General features: G+C 38.3%; 1 protein-coding gene across 1 annotated transcript in view; it reads left to right on the forward strand.

Moving 5' to 3' along the window:
- The window catches only part of SH3BGRL2 (SH3 domain binding glutamate rich protein like 2), a 59,838-nt gene extending 45,547 nt beyond the window's left edge, over positions 1-14,291 (forward strand). Inside the window, exons 4-5 of the mRNA XM_026507025.4 lie at positions 6,338-6,418; positions 9,411-14,291. Coding sequence (XP_026362810.1) covers positions 6,338-6,418; positions 9,411-9,422 — 93 coding nt within the window. The 3' untranslated portion in view covers positions 9,423-14,291. The remainder of the gene's footprint in view (positions 1-6,337; positions 6,419-9,410) is intronic.
- The last annotated feature ends 518 nt before the right edge of the window (positions 14,292-14,809 follow it).

Below are 14,809 nucleotides of genomic sequence, written 5' to 3' on the forward strand. Positions count from 1 at the left end.
GAAAGCTAAAGTTTAAAATTTTCGTTATCCACGGGAGATTGTGCTCTGTCTCTAAAATACGGATGTTATTTACGTAGGCTTAATGACTATGTCATCTACATGATAAGTAAGGCAAAGCCCTGAAAGTTACCCCAAACTCATTTTCCTTGGTTACCAAATCCTGTAATTCTTATCTCCTCTGTAATTCCACCCTACTTCTCTCTCAGAACTCAATTCAAACGAGCCTTGTTATTGAGCTTTCTCTAACTAAGGCTCTGGTTATCACTGCCCCTCCCCTAGGCCCAGCACACCTGGGCCTCATTCCTATTACGACCTTTATCTCATAGAATTTTTTTTTCATGTCTTTCCCTTTTGAGGTTCCTTGTGTTCACCTCAGTAGGCTCTGTGGCACATTTATCTTCGTTTCTGCATAATGCTAGGAACCCAGAACATACTTACCAAAAATTGGTTGTATGAATGGGTGAATAGCTACACAGATGTTTTCAGCTGAGCAGGTAGCTAACCTGTTCTGTTGGGTCCCGCCTTGTCAAAATTCTGAGCATTTGCATTCCCATTTTATTAATAAAAGTCAAAGTCAAATGTCTCAAGGGGAAGCTCACTGAACTAAATTTTACAATGAAATCTATTTGGAAAACCACCTCTATTAGAAGCTCACCTATCCCACAGGTAGAATTTTCTTAAGAAACTTCATTTGAATTTGAAGATCTGTATTCCAAGGCCTCCTGTCTAAAAGATAACTTAATCAAGGAGAATCTTCTTCAGATGTTTTACTGTAAATAATCTTATATGACATCCTCACAGATATTAGGAAAGGAAGAAGTCAAGTGATGGGGAAGGGGTGATAGAAATTCCTCCTTATCGCTTGCTGATCAGCTGTACGCCCAGAAGCATAACAATTTAATTAGATATTCTTTGCGGTTTTATCTCTTTTATATAACCGTAGTTTTTATTCTTCTGTCTATAAATGTTTAATCTCCCATTTTCGCCTCACTGAGATGTTTGCTGCAGTATTCTACAGTGATGAATCCCTGGGACGTGTCTTTCATGAAAATGATGGCTTGTGCCGTGAATATTGAAAACCTTCCTCCAGACAGGTTCAGGCTGCCCCAGTTGCATGTTTAACAGTGTATCTTAAATAGGGTCCACATTCGAGGTTTTCTTTCAGTTAAAATGTTTCTCTTTCTGAGCCTTATGCAGTTAGAGTTAATGAAAGGAAAACAAACCTGTTAAAACACTAAGGCCATGTTAATACCATCAATATTAAGACAATAAAGGAGGGTCAAAAGTGAAAAGTCGCTTTTCTTCTGCCCTGCTTTATATGTGCCCTCCCCTGGGCTCCCAAGAGATAGTCTCTCCTGTGAGGGTCTGCGCTGTAGTTTTCTTCGTTATCACCATTCTGTGCCTATATTCCTTGATTTAAAACTTTAGACAGCATGTTTTTCTTTGAAAGATGAAGAGGAATCTGCGTTCTTAATAGCTTCTCTCATTTCTCCCCCGTGTTGATTCTCTCTGTCTCTCTCTCTCTCACACACACACAGAGCATTGCTAAAGCTTACATGTTACATTCTCCTCTGTGACTGTAATAACTATTACAAAATATAATAAACAGTTAATATTTATTTTGTTATAAACTATAAATGCTCATCTCTATAGCGCTGTTAAGTTGTGTGTGCATAGAGGAGGGTGTATTATCCCATTCTACTAAATCTCTGTGGCTTAAAGGAGAATGACATAAATGTCAATATCCAAGAGATTCTCTTAATTAATTTTAGCCTCTTCACTTAACTCCTCTGGGTAGTTCTTAAAATGTTATTGCTGGTTCCTTTTCCTATGTTTAATGCAAAATTTTTTTCCCCTTCAATGTGATTTGGTGCTTGGGTAGATGTATTTGCTTGCTCTGCCATCTTCTACCAGCGTGGTCAGAAATGTTAAGCATGCATTAGGAATTTAAAATCCTCGGCTTTGGGCTTACCCATATTTTTGGTGTCTGGCACAGAAATTGCTGAATGAAGCTGTTTCAGACAAATACATCTTACATACCCTACCAGGATTGGAACTGTCAACTATTCTTTCCTTCTGTATCAAGATTCTATGAAATAGAACATAGCATTCATGGTCCTTAACCACTAAATCAAGTTATTCTGCTCAGAGGCTACCCTCAGGCTTGAAAAATTTTAAGCAGGAGCCTCTGCCCATTTTCAGCTGCAGCAGCAGTAACGCTGGTCGTCTTTGAAACAATTTAAACAATTTTTTTTCCTTCTTTTGGGTAAACCAAATTTGCTTTGGCTCCATTAGAACCGATTGCTGCCACCATTTCCTTATAAGCCATGTATTGTTTTTATCCCCCACCGTCTTCTGTTTGGATATGCCCTTGGCATGTAGAAATAATATGGGTCTGTCACTTAATTGTCATTGACTTAGCGTGGGAAGCCGTACAGCTTAGCGGCGTGGCTGCTGTGGGTTTTCCTCACTGTTCTCCTAGGGAGCACTAAAAGGGCAAAGAACTTTAAGGTCTTTGTCTCAAACACTTGTCTAGTCCATAATAGTCTAATCGTGGTGTATGGGTAATGTACTTAAGTGAGCTCTGTGGAAGAATAAGGCTATTGTGCACGTCACCTGTTGGAGATTTTATCATGAGCTTATAAATTTTCTGACATTGGTTTTCACTTGAACGCAAACAGAAGTATAGGTGATAGAAGCTTTTTCCCCCCATTTTAACAGCTGTTTAGCTTGCTTTATTTTTCTTAATATTGAAGCATTTAGATGTTTCATTAGTAATAGTGCTCAGTTATGTTGATACATATATAGTCCAGAAATTTCTCTTTTCATAGCACTAGAAACAAAGTGAGTTTTCATCTTTTGTCTTTTGTGTAATAAAAATGTACCAGCTTCTGAAACTGGGCAATTTTATCTTGAATATGCTTTGTGTATTTGTACCCTTCTCCAAAGGTGATATTAACTGATCATTATATTGTATAGTTACAGGAGGTCGGTTGTGCTGAAATGTGTAATTTGCAGATGGGTATTTACAGACACTTCGGAGAGAGTGTCTTTGACTATAAGGAATTCAGCAAGCCTATTTTGAAGCTTTATAGTGAGTTTTAAAAATACAATACTTTTAACTTTTGCAGTACAAACCTTAATATATTTTTAAAAATAGAAGCCTGAGAAGTGAAATGAATTTGATAAGAAAGCAGATCTTTCTCTTTTATCGGGGGATGCCTAAGGCCTTAAGAACTTACATCTTAATAGGAGGTGATTTAAAATTTTCTAATACTATTTTACTCTTGAATTATTTCAATCATACTATTTAATTTATTATCTCTAAAAGGAGGTATTAACTAATAAGAAATCCTAGAGTTTAATTTATCAACCACCTACTCTTTGCCTAAATATGACAAAAAAATAACTTAAAACATTTTACACTTTGAGATTCATCAGACTTTTAAATATCAGAAAGTAAATTTTTTACATAATTCTTAAGAATCCATAGTAGAGTGGGATTCACTCAAATTATGTTACTAGCATGAGATTCCTAAAACGTGACACATCAGTCATTAATTAGCAAACACAACTCGTTCATCCACTTGACAAATACTGGTACCCTGGTGCCTGTCAGGTACTATTCTAACATTCACTTTTAAAAATTATTGGCTTTAAATTATTCTGCTTTTAAAGTTAATTACCAAATCTTATATTTGTCGCTTTGAAAGGAGTTAATTACCTGAAGTGACAATTTTTAAACTGGTGGAAGAATCCAGTTCAATATTCAGGTAAGAAGCCTCCTAGCCGTAGTGATGTTAAAGGCAGAGAAAGTACGCATTGAACAGGACTATTTCTTGAACCCAGATCAGTGAAATGGTACGCAAGTATTTGAAAATACCTTTGTTACAAAGAACATTTGTAACAACATTTTCAGTTCATGGGATTTTGCCTAAGTTCTGTTAGACCTGTATTATTTGTGACATAGTTTTTCTTATAAAAGATTGTAAACTTTTCCATAAAATTCTCTGCAGTCTGTGGTACCCTGGCGTCCCTAGAAACCTCCAGCTGCCCAGTCGGTATCTTCTTCACTTGGATGTCTCATACCGTTGCTCAGACTGAACACTTTGAAACAGCTTCAGCCTTTCTCTCACATCTGCTTTTTCTCTGGTCTTTCCTGTCAAGTCACAAAGGTCAGAGCTGCCTTAAGCCTTAATTCTCCCTAACCCCCTCCCCCAGTTCCACAGTTGATATGATCAATTCTTCCTCCAAAATCTATCTCCAGTCTGTCCACTTTTCTCTGTCTCCATTATCATTGGTCGGAGTCAGGCTGCCACCATCTTACCTGGATTACCACGATACTCTTTTGACTTTTCTCCCTGCTTTCCTTCTTGCTGGCCTGTCTCTGAGCCAGTCTCCACACAGTTAACTTAGCTATTGTCTTTCTTTTTTTTTTCTTTACAGATTTTATCCATTTATTTAGAGAGTGTGCACGCGAGTGGGGGGCGGGGCAGAGGGCAAGAGAGAGACTCTCCAGCAGACTCCCTGCTGAGCATGGAGTGCAATGTGGGGCTCAATCCCGGGACCCTGAGATCATGACCTGAGCCAAAATCAGGAGTCAGATGCTTAACCTACCAAGCCACCCAGGCGCCCCTAACTTAGCTATTTTCTTAAAGGAAAGTAAATCATTCTGCTCCCTTGCTCAGAACCCATACATGATTTCCTTTTGTACTTAAGATAAAACTCAAAATCTTTTTCTTGGTTTTACACAGTCTAGCATGTGCTTGTCCCTGTCAGATTTGCCAGCTTCACTCTTCATCAGTGCTGTTCCCTGTCCTGAATGCCCCTGTCCCACCCCTTCACTTGGTCACCTCTTCTCCCCCTTCAGATTTCAGCTGAGAATGCCATTTTTGAAGTAGGTTTTTTTGCTGAGCCTCCCTTTTCAGATGGATTGCTCCTTCTTGTCATGTCAAGGAAGGCTCTCTTTGGCAGTGCACTGTAGTAGGCCTGCTCCTAAATTGCAGAGGGAGCGACCACCTGAAGATCTACAGAAGGAGCCCAAGTGGAAGGCCTGAGGCTGAGATGATTGTGAATTAAAATCAAGCTACCTTCAAAACCACATGAGACTCAACTTACTAAAGCATTTGAACAAGAGAGTCTCTATACAGAGTGAAATAATTCAAAGATTTTTTCATCATTGAGGCATCCTTTGCAAGAAGCAAATCTCCATTCTCTAAGTAATGGACTCTCATTTAGATTCCTAGACAGATTTCAAAAATACTTGTGATGCCATTGGCTCAGCTCAGCAGTGGATTCATTAGGCCTCAGTGACTCTGATATACAGGGTACCCCATCCCTTGTTTCCTCTTGGCCAAGAAGAATCACAGAGTCCAAAACCACATTGATTTCAGTGTCAGTGAGAATTGGCCCCAAATCTCAGCTCTTTCATGGATAGCCTGTCAAACTTGGACAAAATATTTCTTTGCTCTGAGCCAGTCTCCAACCTGATGGTCTATGGTGGGGTTTAAACAAAGTACTGATTATAAGGCACCTAGCGCAGAGCAAATGGCTACGATGATTCTGATCATTGTGTGCTTACATATATCCTTCGATAAAGTTATCAAAGGATGACTTCTACCAAATTTTAAGACTGCTTTACATCAACTTAGAAACCATATATTATATCTATGCAAACGTTTGAAAAGGAACAATTGATGAACACATTGACCAGAATTCTTTGTTGGTTTCTCTTGTGAAAGTAGGAAGAGAAAAATGATTCTGTGTCTGAGGCAAAGATAAATGTTACAGAGGATATAGTTTCCTCTAGGTTTTATTTGATCTTTTTATTCTCTCTGAAGACATAGTCTGAAAGAATGTGGAAAACTTCAAAAGCAGAATAGAAGCACTTGCACTGACACATGGAGACCTTTATGGCTCTCTGTTTACCCAGTGATTTTTTTTAAAGCCCTAGATAACAAAATATCAAGAATGGAATTGGCAGTCAGCCTTTCATATTGAAGCACAAGAAGTAAAATCTTTGATCAGAGTGATTTAACACAAATAAATGTTAGTTTGGCACAAGAGGGAAAGGGAACGTGTTTTGATTTCACTTGTGTTGTCAGTGTTTTACATTTTAATCCTATCACGGGTCTTGCATTAAAAACATGGTACACCCATCGTCATACTCAGAGAAATTTTTATGCTCAAGCAGAGCAAATCCAGTAGATTTATGTAGCCCTTCCCTGGCCTGCATGGAGTAATGGTGGATTTTTTCGTTTCCATAAAGAATTTTTCAAAAGCACCAAATACGGATAATTATTTGCTTTTTTTTCTTTTCTCTTCCTCTTTTTTCTAGGATTATGACAGTTTTTTTGAAGCAAAGGAAAGCAACACAGTCTATTCATTCTTAGGCCTGAAACCACGGTTGGCATCAAAGGTAGGTAAATCTTTTCTTGTTTTAAAATTCATCTTTCTTGAATTGTCTCTACAGGTTGAGACTGAAGGTGTTAGAGGAATGCATCTGTAGTCTCCTAAATTTTTAAATTTTTTCTCTTGCTCAAATGCACAGTCAGGGACTGCTGAGCATAAAAACACACGAAGCAACCCAGGTATTTTTTGTCCTCCAATTTTCAATTGTTGTATATTAGAGTATATTTTTATCTACCATTTATTTTATTGATAATCTATACCCCTTCTTCCAAGAAGAATTTAAGATAGTAAGTGCTTTCTATTTTAAAGTACAAGTTTATATTACTTTACATTTTTTGAAATAGCAGAATCAAAGCCATATCTTTAAGGTTTTTAGCATATTTAACTCCTTTACATTGGAAGGGAGATGGTCTGTAATAATAAATGGTCAACCTTGAAAAAAACACTACACTTCCTAAATTAAATCAAAATGTTTTTTGAAGCTACTTTATTATGTCATAGATCTTTGATGGAATGTAAAAAGCTCAAGCTTTTCTAATATTTAGACCAGAAGTTATATATATAATTATAACTTTGTGAAGCATATAGATTCACTTTCAAAACAAAAAATAGCATTTCTTTATTAAATAAGGTAATATTTTGATTATTTCTCCCTTTAAAAAATACTATTTTATTCTGATTAGGAAAGTAGCCTCATTTAGGAAAGGTTCATTTAGGAAAATACAAAAGTGTAGAGTAGAAAATAAAAATCACCTATTATTCCACCACCCAGAGATAATAAGTGTATTAACCTTTTGGGTGTATTTTCTTGCAATCTTTATATACAAAGCAGTTGAGGTTTTGACTATATTTCAAATTGAGACTGAACTCTAAAGTGTCTATTTTTAACACTGCATTGAAATGAAAGTACATTACTGGGTACTTTGATGTCTGTAAGCAATAGGTCTTTTGCGGCTACCCAGGATCTGTACCATTTCTGGAACACCTATGGGAGCAAAGCAGAGACTATCAATAATATAAATTACACACCAGCACCCACAGTTCAGAGCTGATGTGAAATCTTGCTTTGCTTTTACATTACTAAGTCCACAGATGGTTGTGGGTGGTTTCCATGCATATGTTTTAAACAGTGCAAAACCCACACATATAATATTTAAAGGTTCTTAAAACTATTTTTATAAAGATGGAACATTGGAATACTTGTTAGGAAAATTGTAGTATTTTTGTAACATATTTCATCCAAAGATATTAAACAATCCAGATTTATCTTCAAAGACCTGGAAAAAAAAACATGGGTGGGAGTAATCTAAAGGATGCATAAATCTAGTGGACATCATTATCTATGCAAAAACCTTATAAAAAAAAAGTACTGTGTGCTTGCCGTCTTTGTTCTCATTTTTCCCTGAGGATGTAGATTCCTTAGAGACTCTGAAGGCTGATTTTTTTACTCTTTAAAAATATTTATTCTCTCATAAATTTCCCAGGAAGCCTATAATCTATAAAATATGCATTTTTACATGACTTGTGGTCACAATATTGAAGTTGGTCTTCTGATGCCATTGACAACTACTTGATTTCAGTGGACCATTCCAAAGGCATTAACGGCTCTGGGCAACCCCACCGTATTCCAGCTCAGTCACGTGACCAGGAGCACATGGAACCAGAGTGGAAGTCCACGGGGCAGTGTTTGTGCAGCCCTCTCTTGTGAATCATTCAGGGCCTTAAGGGTTCATAGCAACTCACAGTTTGCATAGGAGAGAAGTGAAAATATGATTAAGAGCAATTCAGCTTCTCTCCCCTTCCTACTTGTTTATTTTTTTACCTTGGTAGTAATACACACTCAGTCCACACTCAGCAGTCTAGACAGAGCATTCACAGGCACAATGTACTAAAAGTTGGAAGCCCCCTTTTCTCCTTCCTTTCCCTCCCTCTTTGCAGTATGCGTACATAAACAATAGGGCTAGAAAGCCTGCCAAGGAACATATGAAACACCATTAGCATCTGTAATTGCTCTTACACAGTGAGGAGAGAGTAGAAGGATGGTAGGAACAGAACATTCACAAGCCCAACAGGCCCAGGTATAAGGTAGACTCCGGGCAGTTCTCAAAAATGGACAGGGCAGAGGAAGGTAAGAGGTCACAAAATGGTGGCCTATAGGCCACATTGGCTCTGGATGCGTCTGTCCTGAACAGAACTTTGAAAAGAATTTAAATGTGTTGCTAATATTTAAAATACAGATTTCTCACTGTTCTCAAGAAATTGAAAGTATGGAAACCCTAGGGGAGCCCACTTCCTCCTTTGGCTGGTTGGAGCCAGTAGAAGCCAACCCACCATGGTACATACCTAAGAGAAAAGGATATAATAATTTTCAGGTAGAAAACCATCAAGTTTGTTGTTTAATTAGACTCAAAGCTGGGCCTGGAGTAGAGGTTTCTGCTTTGGGATCCCTCCCCATCAGGGGTGATATTCAAAATACATAACAGCCAGTAAATCCTGGGCACTGACCAGCCAGAGCTAGCTTGAGCATGTCTCAGAAGCCCCCGCTATGGCAGGTGTCTGTTTAGTGGCTGAAACATGGAGCTGTCCTAGGAGGAGGGCCAAAGGTGGCCCTTGGGGAATTGGGGCAGCAGCTTATTTACCAAGAGTTTTGGCCACACTGGTGCTGTTCTTCACCTCTGGTTGCCCTCCACAGGCCCCAAGTGAAGTACCCACACACATCCCACTCACCTAGGTACAAGTGGAACAGTGCCTCTGAGAGGAACTCAACAGTCATTGGAACACGTGGCTTCCTTTCCCCTTTTATATTTGGCAGGTGGGTGGGTATGATTGAAATCGGTGCTGATCCTGAAATCTAGGATTTGCTGTCATCAATCACATGGGGGTGATTTATTGTGATTCCCAACATTTCCATTCCTGACATTTCAAATATCATTGCCGGGGTGAATTTTCTTGACAACCCAAGGCAACAACTGACCTTTTCTTCTTTTTTTAATAAATAGGCAGAACCTTAGAGAAGACAAGTGGAAGATAACGGAGATGCATTTTGGAGCGCCCCCTGGTACTCAGCACACACCTGCTTACCTAATGCATCACTGTGACTAAAGCCACGTGCATCATCAGTAACTTTGCTTGCCATGGAAAAGGTGTTTTTGGAAGACATGGGTATAATGGGATTGCATGATTGCTTTAAACCAAATCAGGACTGTGGTGGTTTTTTCTTATTTTCAGAATTGCCTGCCGTTGCCTCATTCACCTGGAGGTACTCTAACCTGTTACAGGTGTGCTTCCTTCGTGACAGAAAGATAAAGTGGGTGGCACCACTGGAGAGAAAATGTTGGATGTGCCCTAGGTTGTGTTTGATGCCAGTTTGCTCAGACCTGTCTCTCTTTAAGCAGCCTGGATTGTCTACTGAAATTAGTTTGCCAGGCTATTAGAATCTTTTGATCAGAAAGAAAAAAAAGCAATGCTGGTTGATGAAGGGCTGAAGATCTTTGCTGCAAAAGTCACAACTGTCACTCTTCCAGGGGTTTGTAATAGCACCTATAGAAAAAGATGTTCTAGCCTCCTTTGGTAATGGACACTCTTATTTCCATAAATCCTCCAAAATCCTACAGATGTTTCCAAAAATCACTGTCGCAACAATGTGTGATCAGAACCAAGTTACAGGGATAAAAATAGTGGGTATTTTGGAAAATACAGGCTTCCTCATCTCTTGCAAGGGAAAAGTTTCATTTAAATGTAAAAGACAGCTTAAAAGGTATATTTTAGGAGGTGTACTAATTAGATAGTAAATTTATAGGGAAATGATCTGACTCCTATCTGAAGGGATTTTCAGCTCTAGCAACTTATTTATGCACAAGTAACATATTTTTAAAAGCAGCTTCCCTAACAGCTGCTTATTCTATTTTGTGAATGGATTATATTTTTTTTTGAGAAAGGAAGATCTTGGTTAGATATATTTTGTGAGCCTTGATCAGGCATACTAAAAGATACTAATATTGGGGTACAATTTCATTTTTTTCCTCGGTTGCTTTTCACGGGACCTCTTAAGTGCTTGCTCCTATTTCTGGCCAATGTACAGTCCCAGATTCTTCAGAGTAATGTAGATGCATGTTCTCATTCCATATATGGATACCAGTGAGCTTTCCGAGCAGTGTAGATGAGAAAGGGGCTGTCAGAATAGCTCTGAATTGTACTTGGCATGTAGACTCTCTCCTCCCTTTGGAGCAGATGCTGAACGTGTCGACTTCCTTTGGGCAGAGGCTGCTTTTCTCCATCCTTGTCCCTGCTCACGGTCTGTAGGGTTTTTAGTTGCCAAACATAAATAGTCTTGAATACGATAAATTTTTAGAGGGTTGCCTAAAATATTCTGCTGTTCTTAGCATCCTGATGCTAGACCTGTCATTCAGATTCTGAGCAGGATGTAAAAACTTGAAAGGACCTAAGAATGAAAGCCCTGTCCCGTGTGTTCTCTCACCCTCCAACTAACTAAATGTGGACCACTCTAACAGACTTGTCGAATGCTACCGCTGAAATCCCAGCCTGAGATTTGCAGCCCAGGACTACAACCAGAAGAAGAGCATGCCGGAGTTCTTGACTGGAACAAATACATGAGCCACAATTTTCTCTCCAAGGAAAGCTGTTGTGAAATCATGGGTATTACTGCTTAGTTGGCATTAAATAAGATCCAGGTCAAATTCCATTTGATAAATCCCAGGGACTATCCAGGAAACTTTTTTTTTTTTGAACTGGATATTGTGTTTGAGTAAATGTGTCTTCTGATAAGACTTAGAGTTTTGCAGGTACAACAGTTTTTAAAAGCTTAATGCTACAGTGATCTAACTTACATTTAGTCTGCTCTTGCCAATGAGCGCCAAGAACCAACTTGGTAAGATTGAGGCCTTGCAAGTTAATTTCTGGGGTTGTGGAATCAACATGATACTTGCTAAACAAAGACAGCTACTCAGCTTTGTTCGTCCTAAAACTTTTGCAGTACTGTGGTTATAGGAGGACCAGAATGGTTCTCTTAAACAGACTAGATGGATGGTATTGCTGAATTGCTACCGGTCACACGTCGTCTTCCCCTCACCTCATTATTGTTATTATTATTATTATTATTATTTTTAAATCAGCGTAGAAATAGGAGAGACCAGCCCGGGCTGGTCCTGTACTTGCTAGGAGGGAGGTGGGAGCACACTGTGTAGCATTTGCTGCAGTAGCCAGGCTCTGCAGAGTACTGACGGATTGCTCTCTGGGACCACGTGTTCAGAGAATATCGTCTCTTTCCTTGTACTGTTTTACCAGCTAAATTCCAAATGTGTAGTGATTTCCTGTTCCCTTCTTTAACTAGCTGCCTTTAGATTTGAATATTCAGAGTCTTAAAAACCTAGGAAAGAAATAGGTGGGAGTTGCAGATGTAGATGTAATATCAAAGGTGTTTCAGAATTTTTATTCTTGTAGTAGGCTTATTGGGACAAAGGACATCTGCTGCTAAAAATAAAACGATGCTAGTTTAAAATTAGGTAAAATACATAGTGCCATCCTGCTAGGTATATGCAGACCAAAAGAAAATTTAGTTGGGGAAATACTTATTTTTCCTAATTCTGGTGTTCTATTAAAATCAAAGAGGAGAAAAGGAAGATTTTTTTCTCTCTCTCTGACTCTGACATATTTTAGATTTGTTTCTGTTTTATAGATTCCTTCAAACACCTAGCTATTTTTGTATTACATGAATTTAAAAATGAACTAAATTTGTTTTTGTCTTCTGTTTTTGAAAGGTACCAAAGCCTCTTTCTTTTTTTTTTTTTTTTTTAATTTGATTTTGCTATATAGGGTTTTGCTTTTTCTAGAAATACTTTAACAGCATTTCTTAGGTGTCAGGGCCACTCTGATCTGCATAATTATTGTTTTTAGATTTCAGTGTGTGTGCGTTTGTCTCTAAAGGCACTAGTGAAATCTCAGATTCTATATTCAGCATTAAAGAGAAATAAATTCCAGAAAACACATATTCTGAAAATGGAGTGTCTGTTCCCTCCCATTTCTTATACCTTTTCTAATTTTAGTTCTGTGTTTGGTTGAAACCTTCCTGTTTAGTTGGGATGTTATCCTTGTACTCCCGTTGATGAACCTCATACCTCAGTGCTGCACATGAGTTGTAAAAATGCGGATGGATCATTTGACCATTCGAGGAGACAAACATGTATGTGGTCCTGTGTGTATGTGTGTTGGGAGGTGATCACAGAATCCTCTCAGGCAGTGACCAGGACCAAGGACACATTAAATCTCTTATTCCCTTGGTTGGTTCCAATAGATGACTGTAGTTTCCTGAGTACACTGAAGCCACGGGCTGGTGGATTTGTTCCCTTAATTGGGTGCAAAAAACCAAGTACAGTGTAGCTGCCACCCTTAAATAGCAGGGCCCCCCTTTGAAGCAGCCCTCTCTGAAAGCAGGAGAAGACATTTCTGAAAGCAGAGTCTGAGGCTGATCTCATCATTGAACTATTTCAGACCTTAAACAATCAAGACAGAAGGAGGGCGAAGGAGGATATAAAAGAGAACAGGCTGTAAGTTGAAGGAAAAGTGCTAAATTGTGAAACCAAATGAGCCAGGTAATCACATCCACTTACACCTCAGATTTTCAGTTTTCCTAGTTCTTCTAGAAATGCAGGTCAGGTTGGTTTGGTCATTCTTTCAGTCAGCATGTGTTGAGCCCCTGGAATGCGATGGGTACTATCTGAGCAGGACAATAGTCTCCACCCTAAAGGAGGAGAAAAACAGACTCAAGAGCAGCAGTTACTGCCGAGTGATGAATGATAGAGTTGAGGTCAGTTCGTGGCGCTCCGTTCATCATCCGAAGAAATGTTATGTGTAATCTTCTTCCAGGTTTTAAAATTATTTCATGCAATGGAATATATACGCATATATATATACACACACACACTAAAATATAAAGAGTAATAAACCCCTGTGTGCCTGCCACCAGCTCATTGCCTTTCCTTTGAGGCACTGTGTGCTCTTCTCTGACCCTCTCCCATCCCTGTTTGAGAGTGGGAGCCCCTTTTCTGAACTCTGTGGATCATAGCCTTTCTCTCCTTTATCATTTTACCTCCTTTATTATATGTACTTTAAATAATAATAAATGGCATTAAACTGTATCCTTCTGTCACTTTATGTTCATTGCAGTTGGGCACTATCATTTTGTAACAAGTGTCCTGGTTTATTTTCACTGCTAAGTATTACTTCGTTGTATGACTGTATCACAGCCTTTCCCTTCTCTTGTCCCTGGATATTGAACTGCAACTTTCTTTGAAATAGAAAAAGGCAGTGTTGCTATGAACATTCTTTTATATGACTTCTGGTGCACATAACAAAGACTGGTTGTATACCTTGAGTAGAATTGCTGCGTCCTACAATAAAGCACATTATCAAATAAGGCCAAATTGTTTTCCAAAGTCATGGTACCAGCTTCCACTTTTACTGGTATCCTAGAATTTGCAGTACTGTAGATCCTGTCCAATGTTCGGGATCCTCAGAATCAAATTTTTGCCAAGCCGAAAAATGTAAAATGGTATCTCATTGTGGTTTCGTTTTGCACGTGTTTGATTACTAAAAAGTTGAACATGTTTTCTTATGGTAATTCCTAAGTAAGAATTTGGAAATTCTTCTTCATGTCTCTTACCTTTTTTCCTATTGTGTTTTGTTTTTTAATTAATTTTTAAAAGTTCTTTATACTTAACCTTTTATTGGTTAACACTTATTTAACTATTAAAGAGAAATTATATTTAGAGTAGAAAAATCTTCTGAAGCAATTTCCAAAAGTATGAACAGCATGTGAAACTTTCTTCTACTTGGAGAAAATAAAGTTAAATGCATATATTGTATGTTCTTATTGTGTGCTAATTTTCAACTTGTCAGAGAAGCCCAGAGAAGATGTACTTTGGAAACCCCTCTGTGCTCTAGCAGGGTTCTTTCTTTGAAGCTATTTTAAGGCTCATCAATTCTAGTTATTTGGTAGGGAATTAATGTCATGTTTGGTCTTCTGCTACAAAATGTTATCGAAAGGAAATCTTTAGATAGACTGCATGTTTACATATGCACATTTCCTTAGTTTACCAACATATAATAGACTCACACTAGGCCAAAATGACATTACACTTCAAAGGACATCAAAAAAGTTCATTTAAGTCATAGGGAGATTGTTTTGAGCCTAGACTCGTAATTAAATAATCCTTAAGCTGAATGAGCTAGATCTGTAGCCTGTGAATATAACCCAGTGTGTTGTGCTCAAAGCATGTTTTCATGTCTGTGAACTGATTGGTGGTTATAAGAACAAGAAACTACAGTGCAGTCTTACCTCCTGAGGCTTCTGATGCCCAGGGGACAGCATTTTTAATAGACT

This window comes from Ursus arctos, unplaced genomic scaffold (assembly GCF_023065955.2).
Source record: "Ursus arctos isolate Adak ecotype North America unplaced genomic scaffold, UrsArc2.0 scaffold_29, whole genome shotgun sequence".
Lineage (NCBI taxonomy): Eukaryota > Metazoa > Chordata > Mammalia > Carnivora > Ursidae > Ursus > Ursus arctos.